We start from the raw sequence: 17,492 nt of genomic DNA, 5'->3' as shown, positions 1-17,492 counted from the left end.
TGATCCCGGCGTTATGGGATCGAGCCCCACATCAGGCTCTTCCTCTATGAGCCTGCTTCTTCCTCTCCCACTCCCCCTGCTTGTGTTCCCTCTCTCACTGGCTGTCTCTCTCTGTCGAATAAATAAGTAAATAAATCTTTAATAAATAAATAAATAAATAAATAAATAAATAAATAAATAAAAAAGAGACATATGTCCTAAAATAAACGCATGTGAGTTCCAGTGTTTTAATATGTAAACCAACACCAAAAGAAGTTTTTCTTTATTAATGAAATTAGCTATAGAGGAACACATGAGAACTTAAGTTAAACAGAATCTAGAAAATTAATCAGCAGTTATTAAATTAAAATATTCAACTCTTTCCGTCTATTGTTAGAGTCATTATATTCTGTGTTCTCACTGGTCTGCTCTTTCCTTGTACATTTGAGTTATGTGAAAAAAATTAATTGATAAGGGGCTCTTGAGTGGCTCAGCTGGTTTAATGTGGGACTCTGGATTTCAGCTCAGGTCATGATCTCAGGGTTGTGGGATCCATGCTGAGTGTAGCCTGCGGATTCTCTCTCTCCCTCTGCCCCCACCTCTGCATTCTCTCTCTCTCTCTCTCTCTCAAAAAAAGTAATAATAATTAAAAGAAGCAATTTGTAGAAATATTTTTGTAAAATACCAAACTGTTTAACGGTTAAAATCCAAAAACAACGCCTTTAAACTCAAGAAATAGATTCAATACTATTTCTCAATTTCATAAAAGTATGTTATAACATATACCATCACACCCAGGTAGTATGAATATTAATACTTATTTATTACTCAAACTAAACCTTTTTATCTACTTCATTTAATCATGTTTTTCAATAAAGGACAATATTTCTTTTACTGGAATGACATTATATGTATTACAAATGATACTGTATTATATGAGTTTGTTTTTTTTTAAAGAATTTATTTATTTATTGGACAGAGATAGAGACAGCCAGCAAGAGAGGGAACACAAGCAGGGGGAGTGGGAGAGGAAGAAGCAGGCTCACAGCAGAGGAGCCTGATGTGGGGCTCGATCCCATAACGCCGGGATCACGCCCTGAGCCAAAGGCAGACGCCTAACCGCTGTGCTACCCAGGCGCCCCTGTATTATATGAGTTTTAACTATTAATTCCAATGCAGCTATCCTTCTAAAAATTACACTAATTTTACAAGACCATACCAAATAAGATTTATTACGCATTTTAGCAGTTTCTTACCTCTACCAACAAATTTCTCAGCATCTAGTTGGGAGGGAACATGTAATATGACTTTTCTGCAGGCATCACAGGTGAATGTTAAGATCTGAAACATCAAATCAGTATTATGCATTAGAAAAGATCCTTCTAATCTCTACATAGTTTATACAAATTAGAGATTGGTATAATTATAAATTAGTTTATACAACTAGCAGAATAAAATTTAAAAACATACACTGCAGTAGAAATCAGAACAGAATTGTATGGAGAGGAAGAATAAAACAAAAGACCAAGAGTCATGGCTCCCTCCTTCACAAAGCACATAAACTCCAAGAATTCCTTTCCCTCTTGGGTTCTGTTTCCTATTCTGCAAAAAGGAGGTAATAGTGCATTCACTAACTAATGCAGGGAGTATCTCGAGGAACGAATGACAACCGATGTGAGAGCACGAAAAACTTGGGTAGGCAGCACAGGTATGTGAATAGGAAAAACAACCAAAACCAAATTTACGGAGTCAGCAAAGTGTTTCAATTCATAGTCAACTGCCTGTGAACTATGGTACCAAATCAATAACATCTTAAGCAAAAACCCAATGCTTTAGAAAGAAGCATCCACTCATTTCACGGAGCGACTGGGAGATTATTTATCTATGACCCCACACAAACAAGCACATAACTTTGAAATATGAATTTATATTGAAGGCGCATCTTCTCACAAGTGACCAGTAAGGTCATTTTATAAAATATTTCACTTAAAATTTTTGAAATGAGTTAGTGATTTATGGTAACAAATTCCAATACAATATATATTTGAACACAGTGAAATGTAATTCTGTTCTTTCTAAAACTGTATAACGCATGCTTCTGAAAGATTCACCATTCTATAGTTTTGCAAAGGCTTTTGACCAAAAGGAAGAGGGCTGACTAGCACTGACACTGTATTTACAAAGTCTATAAACACAAATTAAAATAATCAAAATTTGGATTAAAATTTTTGTTTCTAATACACATTTTTATTTCCACTACAAATGCCAACATACATTTAATTAACCAATTTAAGTTATATAGGAAGGATCAGGCAAGGCAGTGATTACATGTCATGTGGAAATTAGGACGGAAGAGACTATTTGGATTGGAAATTGAAAGATGAGAAGAATGTTCACTGGCTGTATCGTCTTAGAACAGGAGTAAAATGAGACATGTGAGGATTCCAACTCAAGGTGGTTGAAAGCATGCATCTCCTTCCTCAGTCAACCAGCATTTACTGGTTGCTTACTACGTACAAGGCAGTGTTCAGCAGCGAACAAGCAAAGTCCTTGACCTCATAGAGATTACCTTATAGTGAGAGACAAAAAAACAAACACACAAAAGTCATATAATGCCAAGAGATAAATGTTTTGAGAAAAATAAAGCAGGGAGAAAAGGTGACAAAGGGAAGACCAGAGGCCTGAACAAAATGAGGAAGCAAACCAGCTCACTGGGAAAGTCTTCCCGGTGGAAGAAAGACCAGAACAAAGACGCTGGAAGGGGATTTTACCTGGTGTGTTAGAGGAACAAAAAGGCAGTCATGGTAGGAAAGCACAGTGAGGGAAGAGTGATACAAGAGGATATTAAAGGGACAGTCATGGGCATATCACATATGGTCTAAAGGACCATAGTAGGAGTGTAGCTTTTCTTCTGAGTGCAGAGAAGCAACCATAGGTTTAGAAGCTGTGGAGTGACATAATGTGGTGAGCATTTACACAGACTCATTCTGGTGGCCCTGTGAGAACAGCCTACATACAGGGGCGCCTGGGCAGCTCAGCGGATTAAGTGTCTGCCTTTGGCTCAGGTCATGATCCCGGGGTCCTGGGATCAAGTCCCACATCGGCCACCTTGGCTTCTCCCTCTGCCTGCCCCTCCCCCTGCTTGCGTGCGCTCTCTCTCTCACTCACTCTCTGACAAGTAAATAAATAAAATATTTTTTAAAGAGAGAGAGAGAACAGACTATACAGAAAAGCAAGAGTGTGAGCAAGACCAGTTGGGAGGTTCAGCAGAAATGTACGAGAGGCAGGATGGTGCCCTGGACTAAGGTGAAAAGAGCGGAGAAGGTGAAAAATGGCTGGATTAATTCAACACTTTAGAGAACAGTATCCTGGACATCCATTCATTCATGCATTTAACTAATATTTACTGAATGTCTCCTACGTACCAGACACAGAGCAGTAAACACGATTCTCACGAAACATTCAATTCAAGGGTGAGACAGTCATCATTTCAATAAAGTAGGACAAACGCTCGAGAGGTACAGGGTGCTATAGGACAGCAGGCGGGACCAGCCCCGCGCAAGAGCTGGGCGAGGTCACCTGGAGAGCAGCTGTCCATTAGCCACGTCAGCAGGAGGCAGAGCTTCCATGGTCCAAATACAGAAACGGCGTGTGTGAAGCCCAGAGATGACACAGGTCTGAAAACAAAATCTTGAAAGGCTGATGCTCACCGCACAAGAGGGACAAAGTGTAAAATGGATGCAGGGGTGCCTGCTGGCTCAGTCGGTAGAGCATGCGACTCTTGAACTCGGGGTTGTAAGTTCGAGCCCCACTTTGGGTGTAGAGATTACTTAAAAATAAAACCTTATGGGGTGCCTGGGTAGCTCAGTCGTTAAGTGTCTGCCTTTGGCTCAGGGCGTGATCCCAGCATTCTGGGATCAAGCCCCACATCAGGCTCCTATGCTGGGAGCCTGTTTCTGTCAAATAAATAAAATCTTTATAAATAAATAAATAAATAAATAAATAAATAAAACCTTATAAAAGAAATAAAAGAAAATGGATTCAGAGAAGTAGGTGTAGATTCTGAACAGTGTTAAACAAAATTTCTGGATCTTTTTTCCCCTAAAGATAGTAAGAAACCAAAGATTTGCTTTAAGTGGATAAATGACATAAGCAGCTTCCTACTGGAATAAGGTGAGTCTGAGCAGTGTGGAGAACGGATCAAGGGAGTAATTTTCATTTCCAATAACGGCAGCTAGGTCATTCGGGGGGAAAAAATGCCAAAACGAAAAATGATGGATATGTTTTTTTGTTAACCGTCCTAACCCATCTAGCAAAGAACTGCTAGGCAGAAACAGAGATCAAGTTCACAGAGTGGTAATCAGACACCACTTCTGATCTGAAAAAACTAGCCTCTGGTTGTCTGGCCTCAATAAAACAGAAGAAAATCAAAGCACAGGCCTGCCTAAGATCTAAGATCTAAAAGAAAGGCTTCCACATTAATCTGGGACCCCAAAGTAAAGCCTTCGCTGTAGAGGGATCCTGAAGCAAACTGGTCCTTGAATGGATTTGTGGTCTACGTTCACCTTACTCGCTTGGTCTGAGAACAGTAAGCCACTGATTAGTTTAAAGAAGGCCTGGCATGTAATCACCACCATAGGTGCTGAAAGACATTTCACCAAATTCAATAACGATCCTTAGATTACCAAAAAAAAAAAAAAAAAAAAAAAGCCCCCCAAGGAAGTTAATAAGTACTTCTTCAATATTTTTATTATTATTTATTAATAATTTTTAAATCATATTATGTTATAATCACAACATCTACAGGAAAGCATTAGCAGCAGCCCCGCTAAACTCAGAAACAACATAGACTTTTCAAGGTCATCATTTACAGTTAACATTACATTAAAATCTATCAGGCAAGAGGGAAATGTTAGATGACATATGGATTGGAAAGGAAGAAGTAAAAAAAAAAATCTCTATTTGCATTTGATATGACTACTTGAAAACTCGAAATCAACTAATAAACTACTATAAAACAATAAGAAAATTTCAGTAAGGGAGCAGCAGAAACAACTATTAAAATACAGAAATCTTAGTCTTTATACACATAAATACAAGTTAAATATAATGAAAAGGAAGAAATCATTTTCAAAAGCAATAAGAAGTTAAAAGGCCAAGGAGTAAACTTAACAAGAAACATGTAAAGCCTACTTGAGAAAAATCTGAAAACACTTCTGAAGGACAGGAAGGTAGACTCACACAAAAAGAAAGATATATCATTATTGTGGATAGAAAAAATATCAGTATAAATATATCAATTTCCACTAAGTTAAATTGTAAATTTCATGATGTTAATAAAAATCTTAACAGTATTTTTTCTGGAACTAGACATGCCGATTTAAAAGGTCAGAAGGAAAAATAATTAACTAAGAATAGACAGGAAAATTATGAAAAAGAAAAGCAATGATCGGATATTAGACCTAACATATTTAAAAATTCTATGAAGTCTCAATAATTAAAACTGCGGTGTTATATATGAATAGGCAGAAACACATTATGCATAAAAATTGGAAAAGAAGAAGTAAAACAGTTTCTATTTGCATTTGTTATAACTGTATACGGTCCATAAGTGTTGTAACTTTGTTACATTCACCAACAATTTATAGTTCCTATTTTGCCTCATTCTTGCCCATGCCGTGTGTTGTCAAACTTTTGAATGTTTGCCAAATGAGGAACATGTCATTGAAGTTTAACTACATCTTTTCTTATTATGAGTGAGGCTGAAATATTTGTATGGGCCATTTTTATTACTTTATGGGACTTTTTCATATCCATGTTCATGTTAGACTATTCGATTTATAAGACTCTTTATATACTTGTAGATAAGCCTTTTAAAATATGATCTGCAATTTTTTTCCAATTTGTTACCTCTGACTTTGCTTATAATATTTTTGTGTATTTTATGACGTGGTTTGTGCTTTTTGCCATGGACACAGTGTGTGTGTACCTTGATATAATTGATTTATATTATTTCTAATATTTATAATATATTTATATTAATGATTATAATTTGATATAATTGGTTTTCTCAACATTAATAAATGGCTTTTGAAATCTAAGCCACATGAACCATAAATAGACCTTTTGACTCCAAACTTAAATAGGAATCCATCATGTTTTCTTCTATTAACTGTATGGTATATGTTACATTTAAACCTTTCATCCGTTTGGACTTTTCTGTGTTCTGCACAAGTTATGGGTTCGATCTTATCTTTTGCTAAATGACTGCCTAGATCAAGTAGTCTCATACTATATACACATCATATCATATCATATCATATAACGTAACATATCATACCATATAGAACATGCTATATAATTTATAATAAGTATATTATACTTAGTATACTTAGTATACTATATTTAGTATAGTACTATACTACTATGTGTGTGTGTGTGTATATATATATCTATATATCCTCAATGATGTGATATGCCATCCATTATAAAATAGCTTTCCATCTCATCATGTACAACCTTTATGGAGGGGTAAAGGAGCTGATAATATCGACCAAAAGTACAGAGTCACTTATACTTTTATCTGGCAATCCCATTTCTGGTAATCTATTCTACTCTATTCATACACCTGCACATACATGAAATGACATATATACACAAGTTTATTCACTATGACATTATTTGTAATAGCAAAAAGTAATAGCAGAAGTGATGGATAGAAGCAGAAATATCCATAAGATATTTCTGAATGTAGACTTAATGGGACTTAATGATGGATTTGGGGAGGGGAGCAATGAGGAAGAAAAAGCAAACAGCTTCCAGACATCCTACCTGAGCAACAAGGTGTATGGCAGTGTCATTCACGGAAATACAGGATGTGAGAAGAAAAGCAACATTGTTTGAGAAGATAATAACTGCTGTGTCCCACCTCATACTAGGCAGAAATAAAGACTTATTGTTCAATGAAAACATCGCAACTAACAAAATAAATTTCGTATAAGGAGGCACCTGTATGATATTTCACGGACAGGACCTAGAATAGGAGAGCCTGATTCTGAGTAATCAGGAACAGGAAGGTCAAAAGAAAAAAGGGGAGTGAATTTCAATAAAGGCACAAGCTATAGGGTAGAATTGTGTAAGGAATGGTTTATATTTAGCAATATCCCTTATGAGCTTAGAGAGGGAGCAGCCTCATTAGATGTTTAAGCAGAAACCAGAGTTCAAGTGGTTAAGACACGTGTGAGGTAAGGCAGTGTTAGGAAGCAGGGCGAAGCTGATTTGTGGAATGGTGATGGATTAATTGGGTGCGCGGAGAGGAGGAAATGTAAAGGGTGTTCCCCCAGTGAATAGGAATTATTCACTCTTACTTAATAATATCTTCTACTCAAATGCTCTTTACACATCCATCACACTTGAGGCTCACAAGCACAAGAATCATCTGAGGCTGGCAGGACTTTGCCCCGACATGCACACGCGAACACCAGAACAACTACGAGAACTCACACCACGCCTTCCAGCTAGAATACAGCAGGATGAGGGGTGCAGCCAGAGCCAGAGCTTTTTTTCTATTTATCCCACTTTTGGCCAGTCCACCTCTGAAGCTAAGAAAAGTCACCTTCAGTTTATTCACTTTATCGCCTTTCTTCTAGAAAGGATCTGAGATCACATATAAAGTTTTGTGTGTAAGTATACGCAAAGCAATGCTATTTATTGCCCACAACTATTACTGTCCATGCTTAATTACCCCTTTTCCTTCAAAGAACAATGGCCAGTGGTTTAAAAAGAAGCGGCAACTTTATTAGGGATCTAACCAAAGTCATTTCTTTGTCATCGACTACATGTTGTGACCGTTATTTATTCCATTCTTGGTTTTCTCAACTGTAAAATATTCATCGCTGAGCACTTGGCCCTTTCTATGATACTAATGTGCCCTGGGAATTTAAGAGTTTGAAGTCCATAGAACTCCTAGAGAAAGACATTGTAATGACAGCACTACAATTTCATGACTTAAAAATTTAAGGAATTCACTGTAAACTAAGAGCGGTTGAGAAGTGAAATTACCCAAATATTTCATGCCCCCCCAGCTCCAGCATTCCCAGAAGGAATCTTCCTGCTGCCTGTTCTCCAGGTTTGTCCCCTTGTCTTTCAGGGACTTGAGCTCCAGCACCTGGGGCTCCACGAGAAAGGACACTACCGGGTTGAGCACTTTCTGGCACCTGGTCTATTTAATTTTTCTCTTCCTAGGGACTCAGGAAGTCCAGTCTGGGAAACCTCTGATCCCAAACTCTCCCAGGGGCTGTCCCTTGGCACTGAATTCCTGTACCTTCTGCCTCCCCCGGCCATGGAATGCCAGGCTTTTCTGCCTGGGAGGGGAACCGTCCGTCCCCAGATAAAACCACCCCTTTTCACTCTCAGGTTTGGGTGGGTGAGGTCATTGCTACTGTGTTCTTTAAAGTGGGAAAGAAGTTAGAGCGAGAGTGCATAGGAGAAGAATCCAGAAGCCTCTGCGCACCAGAGATCCGGGCAAACATTTCCCTAAAGATTAAAGGGGGTGGCAACCGCACACAGTGACACTGGGAACTATACGGAGGGTCACCTAGGGCCCGCCCCTCTACCGTTTCCGGGCGCGAGTGTCGAGACCACTCCTCTACACACATGCACACATGCACACACACAGGCACTGAGAGCAACCCCCGGAAAGGCGCGTCGTCCTCCCTCCGACCCAAGGGCGAGCACTTTCCGTCGCGTCCGCCCGGCGTTCCCCTTAGCCGTGGCCGGAACGCGGCACCGAGGCAGTAGCAGACCGCGCTTTCCCCGGGAACGGCAGAGGCACGGAGGAGCCGCGCTCCCCGCTCGTCCCCAGAGGCCACGGTTTTGGATGGGCGGCTGCAGCTGGCGTCTGCGTCTCTGTCTGCCTGCGCTGATTGCATCTACGGATGACACCCTTCTCCTCCCCTCGGGAGCGCGGCGCCCAGGTCGCGAACCTCTTTCTGGCAACCTTCCCCCATTCCAACAACTCCACACGTTCAACCGGCCGGCGACCCATTAACCTCCGCTTTGCCCGCCACCCACCCCACCCCGCACCCCTGCTCCCAGAATTTCCCCTGGCGCCCCCATCCCGCGGAGCCCGCCCCTGGGAGCCGGCCGGCCACTCACCGTGAGGGTCAGCAGCAGTTGCCGGCAGAGGGCTCCGCTCCGGGAGCGTGTGGGGCGCGCGGGCGCCATGGGAGCGCTCTGGGACAGGTCGCCGGAGAGGCGGCCGGAGGCCGGGGCGGGAAGGCTCGGCGGGGCCAAAGGCCGCGGCCGGAGTGCAGGCTGGGCCGGCCGCGCAGGGCGAGCGCGAGGCACAGGAGGTGGCGCGCAGGGGAGAGGCGCTTTTCCTCTGGCTTTCTCTGAAGCGCCTGCCTCGCACCCAAGGGGCTTTTCCTCCGGCCGAGGGTGGGGCTCCAGGCGCGTCCGAAAGACACCGATCGGCCCCTCCTTGGTATTTTCTCAAGTCCTCATTTCTTTAAGAGCGCAACAGGTGGGAACACCCTCTCGCCGCCACCCTTTTACCTGAGCTAGGTGTTTCTCAGCCCCGGACGCCACCTATATGCCCCATCTCGCCCCCCCGCCCCGGTGTCCGCCTGGAAGATTAGCAGCTGGCCCTGCCCAGCAGAAGCCCTGACTGTAAGAAGACTCACTCGCCGGGCGCGGCGGGCCGCGGGAAGGGGGCGCGGGCCTGGGCGCGCTCCCGCGCCCCGCGCGCTGCCCTTTCGGCCCGCCGCTCCGAGGTCAGAGACCGCCGGAGCCCGAGAGGTCGGGTTTTCCCACCCAGCTTCCTAAGGCCTCCCTGCTAGAGAGGAACTCCAGGAACTCGCTGGGGTACATTTACGGCGGACATCCCAAGCGCAGTGCAGACAGGGTTTTCCTCTGCCTTTTTGGGGGTCTTGTTTTTGTTTTTAGAAATGTCACGGCCAGTACAGCAGTGATGCAAGAAAATTAACCAAAAATCAAAGACATTAATCAAGGGATTCCAGGCTACAAAAAATTAACAACATCAAGGGTAAGTTACAACAGAAAACGCATCGCTTCAGATCTTAGACGTTAACTAAATGTGCGCTACCGCTGTTCTCCGAGACCCTCCCTTGTTCCAAATGAAAGCCATCCACTGACCTTCTTATACCTATCTCCTAAATTGAACTCCTGGACATTTCCTGGCGATTTCTCTCTTCCTTTCCTACCACCAAAACCAGAGTTTGTAGTAAGAAAAGAAAAAGAATGGGATACAATTTATGTTTGGTTTGCAATGTACTTAGACGAGGTGAATTACCTCTGGCCTTAACCTGGAAGATTAAAATTTGAGAGCAGTAAGTATCCTTAGGCTCTCCAGAGAACAATGACAGGGCGTTCTGACTCATCCTCCTGCACCTCTTTTCAACGACTGGCTTAAACCAGGAAAGTCTGACCACAAAGGAGAAACTAGCCTGTTCCATTTCATTTGGTTTGTCTCCTCTGGGATGTTTGGAGAAACCTGTTTGAAAAGCCAACTGTGCCACTCGCATCATTTCAGTTCCTAAAAACCTGTACCATCTTATACCATTATACACAGAGCCAAAATTATTATACTACTGACCACAGAGTTAAACTCGAAAGTAATGTCAAACACTACATGGCTTGTACTCTATGTCTTAGTCCCATGCTCTATTTTATTAATGAATGACACATGATGAGCAGTTCTGTTATTTCCGTGACCACAAAATTTATCATTGAACCTTTGCTAGTAAAATGAGCCTGGGTCATCGGCATGAGACTATAGTTGACATGCTTCTGTTTCCATGTTTTTTAACCCTCATGTTTTTCCAGCAATGATTTCATAAACACACCTCATCCTATTAATGACATCATGATCTCTAGCATGAAGCTCTCCAGAGGATAGAGAAACAAGTTAGTTTCAGGTTCTAGAAATGTACTCAGGCTATCATCATAGTCCTTGACAATAGGATATTTCCAAACTCTTACCTACCCTTCAACCCCTAATGCCTTAAGGGTAGCTTACGTTTTTCCTCATTCCAGAGAAGGGTGGAAGAGCAATATGAAAAGAATTCATCTTAGATATTTATTTTCATCTTTCACACTAATTGAGGCTATTAAAATGGTGATGGGGGGTATTGTGACTTTTTTTAAACAAAGGAATGAAATGTAAGGGACTTCCTCTCAGCAAGTTGCCCAATTTATTTAATGTATTTAGATTAGACTGTATGGTCACTGAAATGGATTCCTCAATAATACAATTTTGAAATATCAGGTATAAATTTGAATAGACAATGAAATGGGTATAGAATTTTTTTTTTTTTAAGAATGTCTTTTGGGGGGATGCCTGGGTGGCTCAGTCTGTTAAGTGTCTGCCTTCAGCTCAGGTCATGATCTCAGGGCCCTGGGATCCAGCCCAGTGTCTTAGAGCTCCCTGCTCAGCGGGGAGTCTGCTTCTCCCCTCCCCACCTCCCACCTCCACTCCTGTGCTTGCGCCTGTGATCTCTCTCTCTCTCTCTCAAATAAATAAAGAATAATAATAATTAAAAAAAGGTCTTTTGGCTGTGAGGATGACTGCTGACTTGAACTGGTTTTCCAGCATGCTCTAGCAAAGCTTGCACCAGACCAAAGTTCAGGAACAGCTTAAAGGAAGTCGCAATTAAGTAAGGTAATTAAATACTGGATGCCGTCTATGGTCACTTCCACTTCTAAAATTAAATTACTTAGACTTCTTGTGGCTGATTTTTTGAAAAGGTCAGCTGGAAATGGATGTTTATTTCTACATGGAAAATCAGAATCAGAGTTGTCCTTACAGAGATGAACAAACAGCAACCCCAGCTCCCTGGTTCCTGTTCTACCAGTACCCACCTCAGACGCTGGTCTAGGGACGAACCCCAGGGCCAAGTAGCTCCCCACAGGCAAATCCTTCAACCCCTTTCCCTCAGCGTGACCCCCAGACCTTGTCTGACCCAAATGGATCAAGTAGGCAACACTAAGGTGAAATGCCACAGTCGGCGCTGTGGTGCACTTTCTGAAAATTTAGGCCGTTTTTTCGTAAGAAGAATCCTTTTATATAATGGGAGAAAAGTTTTTTTAAATGTTATTGTCCAACAAATAATTTTTTTATTTTTTTAATGCTGTCTATATTTCTTTGATGTTCTTTTCAAAATTGGCCTCAATAAAGCATAGTGTACTAATCAACTCAGTTTCCATGACATTTCAAAGTATATTTTTTAGCTAAAGGGATAAAGTGTGAAATAAATTATAAATCAATTCTTATTACAGTACTTTTGACTTAATAAACCCTCAATAAAAACGAGCCAATGAAAGAATTTTGAGGCAGTTGTGTTGAACATGACCAGAGTCGGTCCCTGACACCTGCTACACTTTTAATAGATGCCATTGATATACAACCCCCAGGAGTGCAATGAGCAAACATACAAAAATGTAAAATTACAAAATTTTCATTTGTTTACCTTACTAATTAACTCATTTGACAAGTTTTATTGGGAACCTACTATGTCTCAGGCATTGTTCTTGGCATTGGGAATCCTGTGGTGAACAAGACAGGGAAACACGTAGGGAAAAATAAAATAACTGGGTAGGACAAGAAGCATGTTCCATTGAGATATAGATCCTGCTGACTCCTTTGTAGAAGAAGAGAAGATTAATCTCAAGTTAAGTACAAAATGCTGGATAAATAGCATCCTATAAGGATGAAAAAATAACCGATATAAACATCGTGTGTTAAATCTGTTCATGGATCAGGAAATGTTACCCACTGCTTAAAAGGAGCTAGAGAACGGAAATGCACTGTGCGGTGAGATGGCCCAGCCTAGAGCATACTTGCTCCTGGCTTCTTGCACAGCAGTGTGTCCTGTTTTCTTCTTCCCTTGCTGGCTGTGCCCATGCAGTCTCCGTGGCTAACTCCTGCTCTGACTCCTAAATATTGATGCACAAACACATCTGTATTTTTTTTCAGACCTTTGCACTCAGGCCCTTTCTACCATAGGTGCTCTGTACATGCTCTTTCCTCTCCTGGAACTTTCTTCCAACTCCCTAGCCTGGTTACTTCCCGTCCACCCTACAAATATTACCTTTTATTTTCTCCTCTACCAGGTCAAATTCTAGAAGTCAAGCCTTCCTCCTTAAACAGCTCCTCTTGTTTACAGTACTTGTCACAAGTACAACGTTAAATTTGTTTGAATAATTATTTGACTAATGTTTGTTTCTCATCCAAGATGGTGTGGTTTCAGGACTTCAGTGACTTGCTTCTTCTGGCTCAACCTTGCATCTCCAGCTCTACCCATCATGAATCCCCGCCCATAGGCACCTAGTAAGTATGTGTTGTATGAGCGAGTAAATGAATGAATAAATGAGTAATGCCTGAGCACTTTTTTGATCAGTAATTCTTTGTTTTCCTTTCTCTATTTTTAATATTTATTGGCCTATTAAAGCGATGTCTCGGATCCAATTTAGCAGGATGAGAGTTCCTAATCTGATCTCATGCATGATGGACATGTATTAGCATATTTGTTAAAATGTGTGATGGGCCTATCAAGATTTCTAGTGTGTTTTTTGGGCACAAAAACAGATAAATATCCTAATGAATTTTAACTTAGAGACCAGTGCATATGTGGGAACTTAATATCTGATAAAGTGGGGATAGCACACACCATTGAGAAGAGGGGAGATTACTTAGTGGTGGTATTAGGAAAACTGAATCATTATTGGAGAAAAACAAAACGGATTCCCTACTAAACACCACATACAAAGCGGCCTTCAGATGGTTTAAACTTTCCTGTGGTGACAAAGACATAAAGTCCACGGAAGATGATATAGAGAATATCTGTGTGACCCAGAGGTAGGGAAAGATTTTTGAAATGATACCCCAAAAGCATGTATCAAATAGGAATAATAATAAAATGGGATAAATTCGATTACATTAAAGTCAGACTTTCTATTCAACAAAGGACACCATGAATAAAGGTAAGACACAGATGGTAGATTGGGAAAGACATTAGTTATGACTAACACAGACAAGGGAATAATATCTAGAACATGCAAGGAACTCCCACACATCAATGGGAACGTGACAGAAACTTCAATAGAAAAAAATGGGCAGAGTCTGACCAGACATTTTACAACAGAGGAATCCCAAAGCCTACAAAGTATATTTTTAAAAATTAGAGAACTACATGTTAAAATCATAAAATATCCTTTTACACCCGTTGAACTGACAAAATCAGAAGCTGATTCTCCCTGGTCAAAGTTACTCCCCAGTTCAGTCTAACTCTCCAGCTTCCCAGCTCCTGTGTAGTCACAGCTGAATGTGGCTGAAGATGAACTCATACCCAAGTCCAGGAGTTTCACTTTAAGGTCACGATCAGTGTCTTAAGTTGGAGTTAACACTGCCCAGAGCCTTACCCTATCTGCCCAGTCCACCCAGCCAGCCCCCACTCTATTTGGCTTTTTTTTTTTTTCAAAACCTCCTTTTCTGGGGCGCCTGAGTGGCTCAGTCAGTTAAGCATCTGCCTTCGGCTAGGGTCACGGTCCCGGGGGTCCTGCGATGGAGCCCCGCACCAGGCTCCCTGCTCGGCGGGAAGCCTGCTTCTCCCTCTGCCTCAGCCTCTGCCCCTCCCATGCTTGTGTTCACTCGCTCTCTCTCAAATAAATAAATAAAAATCTTTAAAAAATTTTTTAAAAATAAAAAATAAAAGCCTCCTTTTCTCTGCTCAAACTTCCTGTATATGCCCCGCGATTCTCACTTTCCATTCTGACTTAGCTTTCCACTGCACAGAGAAAGAAGAAACAGTCAAGAGCTTCGGCAAGCTACCCCACACCTACCACCTGCCTGGATCTGTACCATCCGAGTGGTTTCTGCTGTGCTATGGACGAACAACCTTGCTTCTCCCTTTGCGTATTCATTCCCATCCCCTCCCACCTACTCAAGGCCATTGCTCGGGTAGTTCTGCTCCTCGTCTCCTACAGCATCAATTTAGTCCAACACTATCCTCTCCAGTAGCATATCAACTAAAAAAAATAAAAACAAAAACAGCAACAACAAAAACACCAGGCATCTCTCTGCCTTTCTAAGTCTTATCTCTCTGTCCAGCTATCACAGCCCATTTCTCTGCTCTCCTTTACAGAAAAAAATTCTAGGAAAAGATGTTTTATATTTACTGTCTTTGATTTCTTTCCTCATTATCTCTTGAGCTCTTTCTAATCAGATTTTCTCACCTACTGCTTCACCGAAAGTGTTTTTACAAAGGTTGGGGGGACTTTCATATTAGTATAATAGTCATTTTCCAGCTTCACGTTGTTGTCTTAATTGCAAAGAGTTTGCACACTGCCCTTGAAACACATTCTTTACTTGGTTTCTCTTTTTCCTTCCGCACCTCACTGATTGATTCCCCTTCCCCTCCATGACCTCTAACTAGTTGAGTGCCCAGGACTCGGTGATTGAACCTTTCTTCTGGTTCTATCCCTGCTCACTCCCTTGTTGATCTCACCCAGGCTTCTGACTTTACACGCCATCTCCATGCTGATGATTGGTAAACCAAAAGCTCTATCCCCCATCTTTCCCTTAAACTTCAGGCTCTGACTGTCCATGTGACATTTTAGCTTAGATGTCTGGAAGGCACTGCAAAGTTAATGTTTCCAAATCTGAGTTCCCGATCTTCCCCATTGAGGATGCCCACAGTCTCGTCCCTTTCAATAAATGGCAATTCCATCCTTCCCAGTTGTTTCTGTCAAAACATCTTGCAGACTTCCCCTCTTTCTCTTATACTCAAAATCCATTCTGTCAGTAAATCCTATGAACTCCACCTTTAAAATATACCCGCCATCTACCCCCTGCCCACCATGTCCATTTTCCTCCAGATCACTGTTGTCTCCCACCTGGGTTGTTCAAAAAACCTCCTAATTGGTCTTTCTGCTTCCAAAATGCCTTACTTCAGTCTCTTTTCAATCCAGCAGCCAGACTGTCCCTGGTAATAAATAGGTCAGATCATGACATTTCTCTACCCAAACTCCTCTAGAAGGATTCCAAAGTTAAAAGATTAAAAAAAAAAAAATTCCTTCCGAGGCTTCTCATCTTATTGAGATCAAATCCAGAGTTTGTCCAGTGGTCCACGGGGGCTGACACATTCCACCGCGGTGTGTCTCGGACTCCAGCTCTTAACTTCCGGATCATGTGCTATGCCTCCAGCCCCCCGGGGCGGGGGAGGGGGGGCTCGGCAGTTCCTTGAACGTGCAGGGTACACTCCTCCACAGGCTTTCACTTCTGCACGCAACGCTCTTCCCTCAGCCGGCCACGCTGCCTGCTTTCTCACCTCCTTCAGCTCTTGACCCTTGCGTCCCCTTCTCTCCGGGGTTTCCCCTGTCCACCCTAATTGAAATTTCAAATCTCTGATGACTTCCTGTGGATTTCAGTCAATGTCATTTTCATGAGGTCTTATATTGCTCTCCACTTTCAGTGGCCTCAGCTGTGCCTGTCACAATGTGGGCCCTTGTAAATATTTGTTGAACAAATATATATATATATATATATATGCTATCAAACTGCCTGTAATCCATAGACTAATTATTAACAAATTATGATGTTACTTTGAGTTAAGCATAGGTAAAATATTGGCTATAAGCAAACCTGAAATTTACACTCGGGCATCTGAGAAGTCACCCCATATAGAGGCAGCGATCCTTCAAAACAACTGAAAATGAGGCAGGAGAGATTTAAGTAATTTCCAGTTGCAGAAAACATATGAAAAATGTTAATAAACAATGGTCATAAACATGAGGCTCAAACCAAAAATAAAAAGTCCCAGGATTCTTAATTACAAGCTTTGGTCTGCAACGAAGATGTTTTCCATACAGACAATTCTATGGAGCTTGCGCGAGAGAAATAATAGCAGGGATCCAGGTATTTAACTATGGTTGGGTTTTTCATCTAAGCAGTTTTGAGGAAGCCAGATAGTCAATATTGGATAGATAGAGAGAGAGATGGATGGACGGATGGGTAGATAGATAGATAGGGCTAGAGATAGAGATAGATATCCTAATGAAGATTAAAGTGTGTTTATCAGGGGCTGAGAGGTAGGGGAGCGACAAAGATGCCAGTCAAAAGGTACAAGGCTTCAGTTATGAAATGAATAAGCTTCGGAGATCTCACGGATAGCCTGGCGACCGTAGGTAACAACGCTGTATTGTGTACTTGCAATTTGCTAAGCAGGGAGACCCCAAAGCGTTCTTACCATACACACAAACCAAACAAGGTAACTCTAAGAACTGACGGATTTGCTGATTCACCTAATTCTGAGAATCATTTCATAAAGTATTACGTATAATAAATCATCGCATTGTATGCTTTGTATATATAAATTTTACTTGTCAATTATGCCTAATAAAACTGAAGAGCAAAACCAAACACCAATGCCATCATTCCCCTGACGTTTGCCTACCAGTGACTGTGCTGGTGCTCCCAGCCGTCCCTGCCAGGCCCA

At 41.6% G+C, this 17,492-nt stretch overlaps 1 protein-coding gene across 4 annotated transcripts in view; it reads right to left on the bottom strand.

Moving 5' to 3' along the window:
• DSC2 (desmocollin 2) overlaps nt 1-9,665 on the bottom strand; it is a 35,149-nt gene extending 25,484 nt beyond the window's left edge. For 2 of the 4 annotated variants that reach the window (XM_026496144.4, XM_044382905.3), the window contains exons 1-2: nt 9,136-9,665; nt 1,236-1,320 (exon numbers count right to left, since the gene is read on the bottom strand). In XM_026496144.4, the coding sequence (XP_026351929.2) occupies nt 1,236-1,320; nt 9,136-9,204 (154 nt within the window). In that variant the 5' untranslated portion in view covers nt 9,205-9,665. The remainder of the gene's footprint in view (nt 1-1,235; nt 1,321-9,135) is intronic. The other 2 variants (XM_026496143.4, XM_044382904.3) reach the window with 1 other exon arrangement.
• Between the last annotated feature and the right edge of the window lie 7,827 nt (nt 9,666-17,492).

This window comes from Ursus arctos, unplaced genomic scaffold (genome assembly GCF_023065955.2).
Source record: "Ursus arctos isolate Adak ecotype North America unplaced genomic scaffold, UrsArc2.0 scaffold_17, whole genome shotgun sequence".
Taxonomy (NCBI): domain Eukaryota; kingdom Metazoa; phylum Chordata; class Mammalia; order Carnivora; family Ursidae; genus Ursus; species Ursus arctos.
This window is presented reverse-complemented; position numbering and strand designations above follow the sequence as displayed.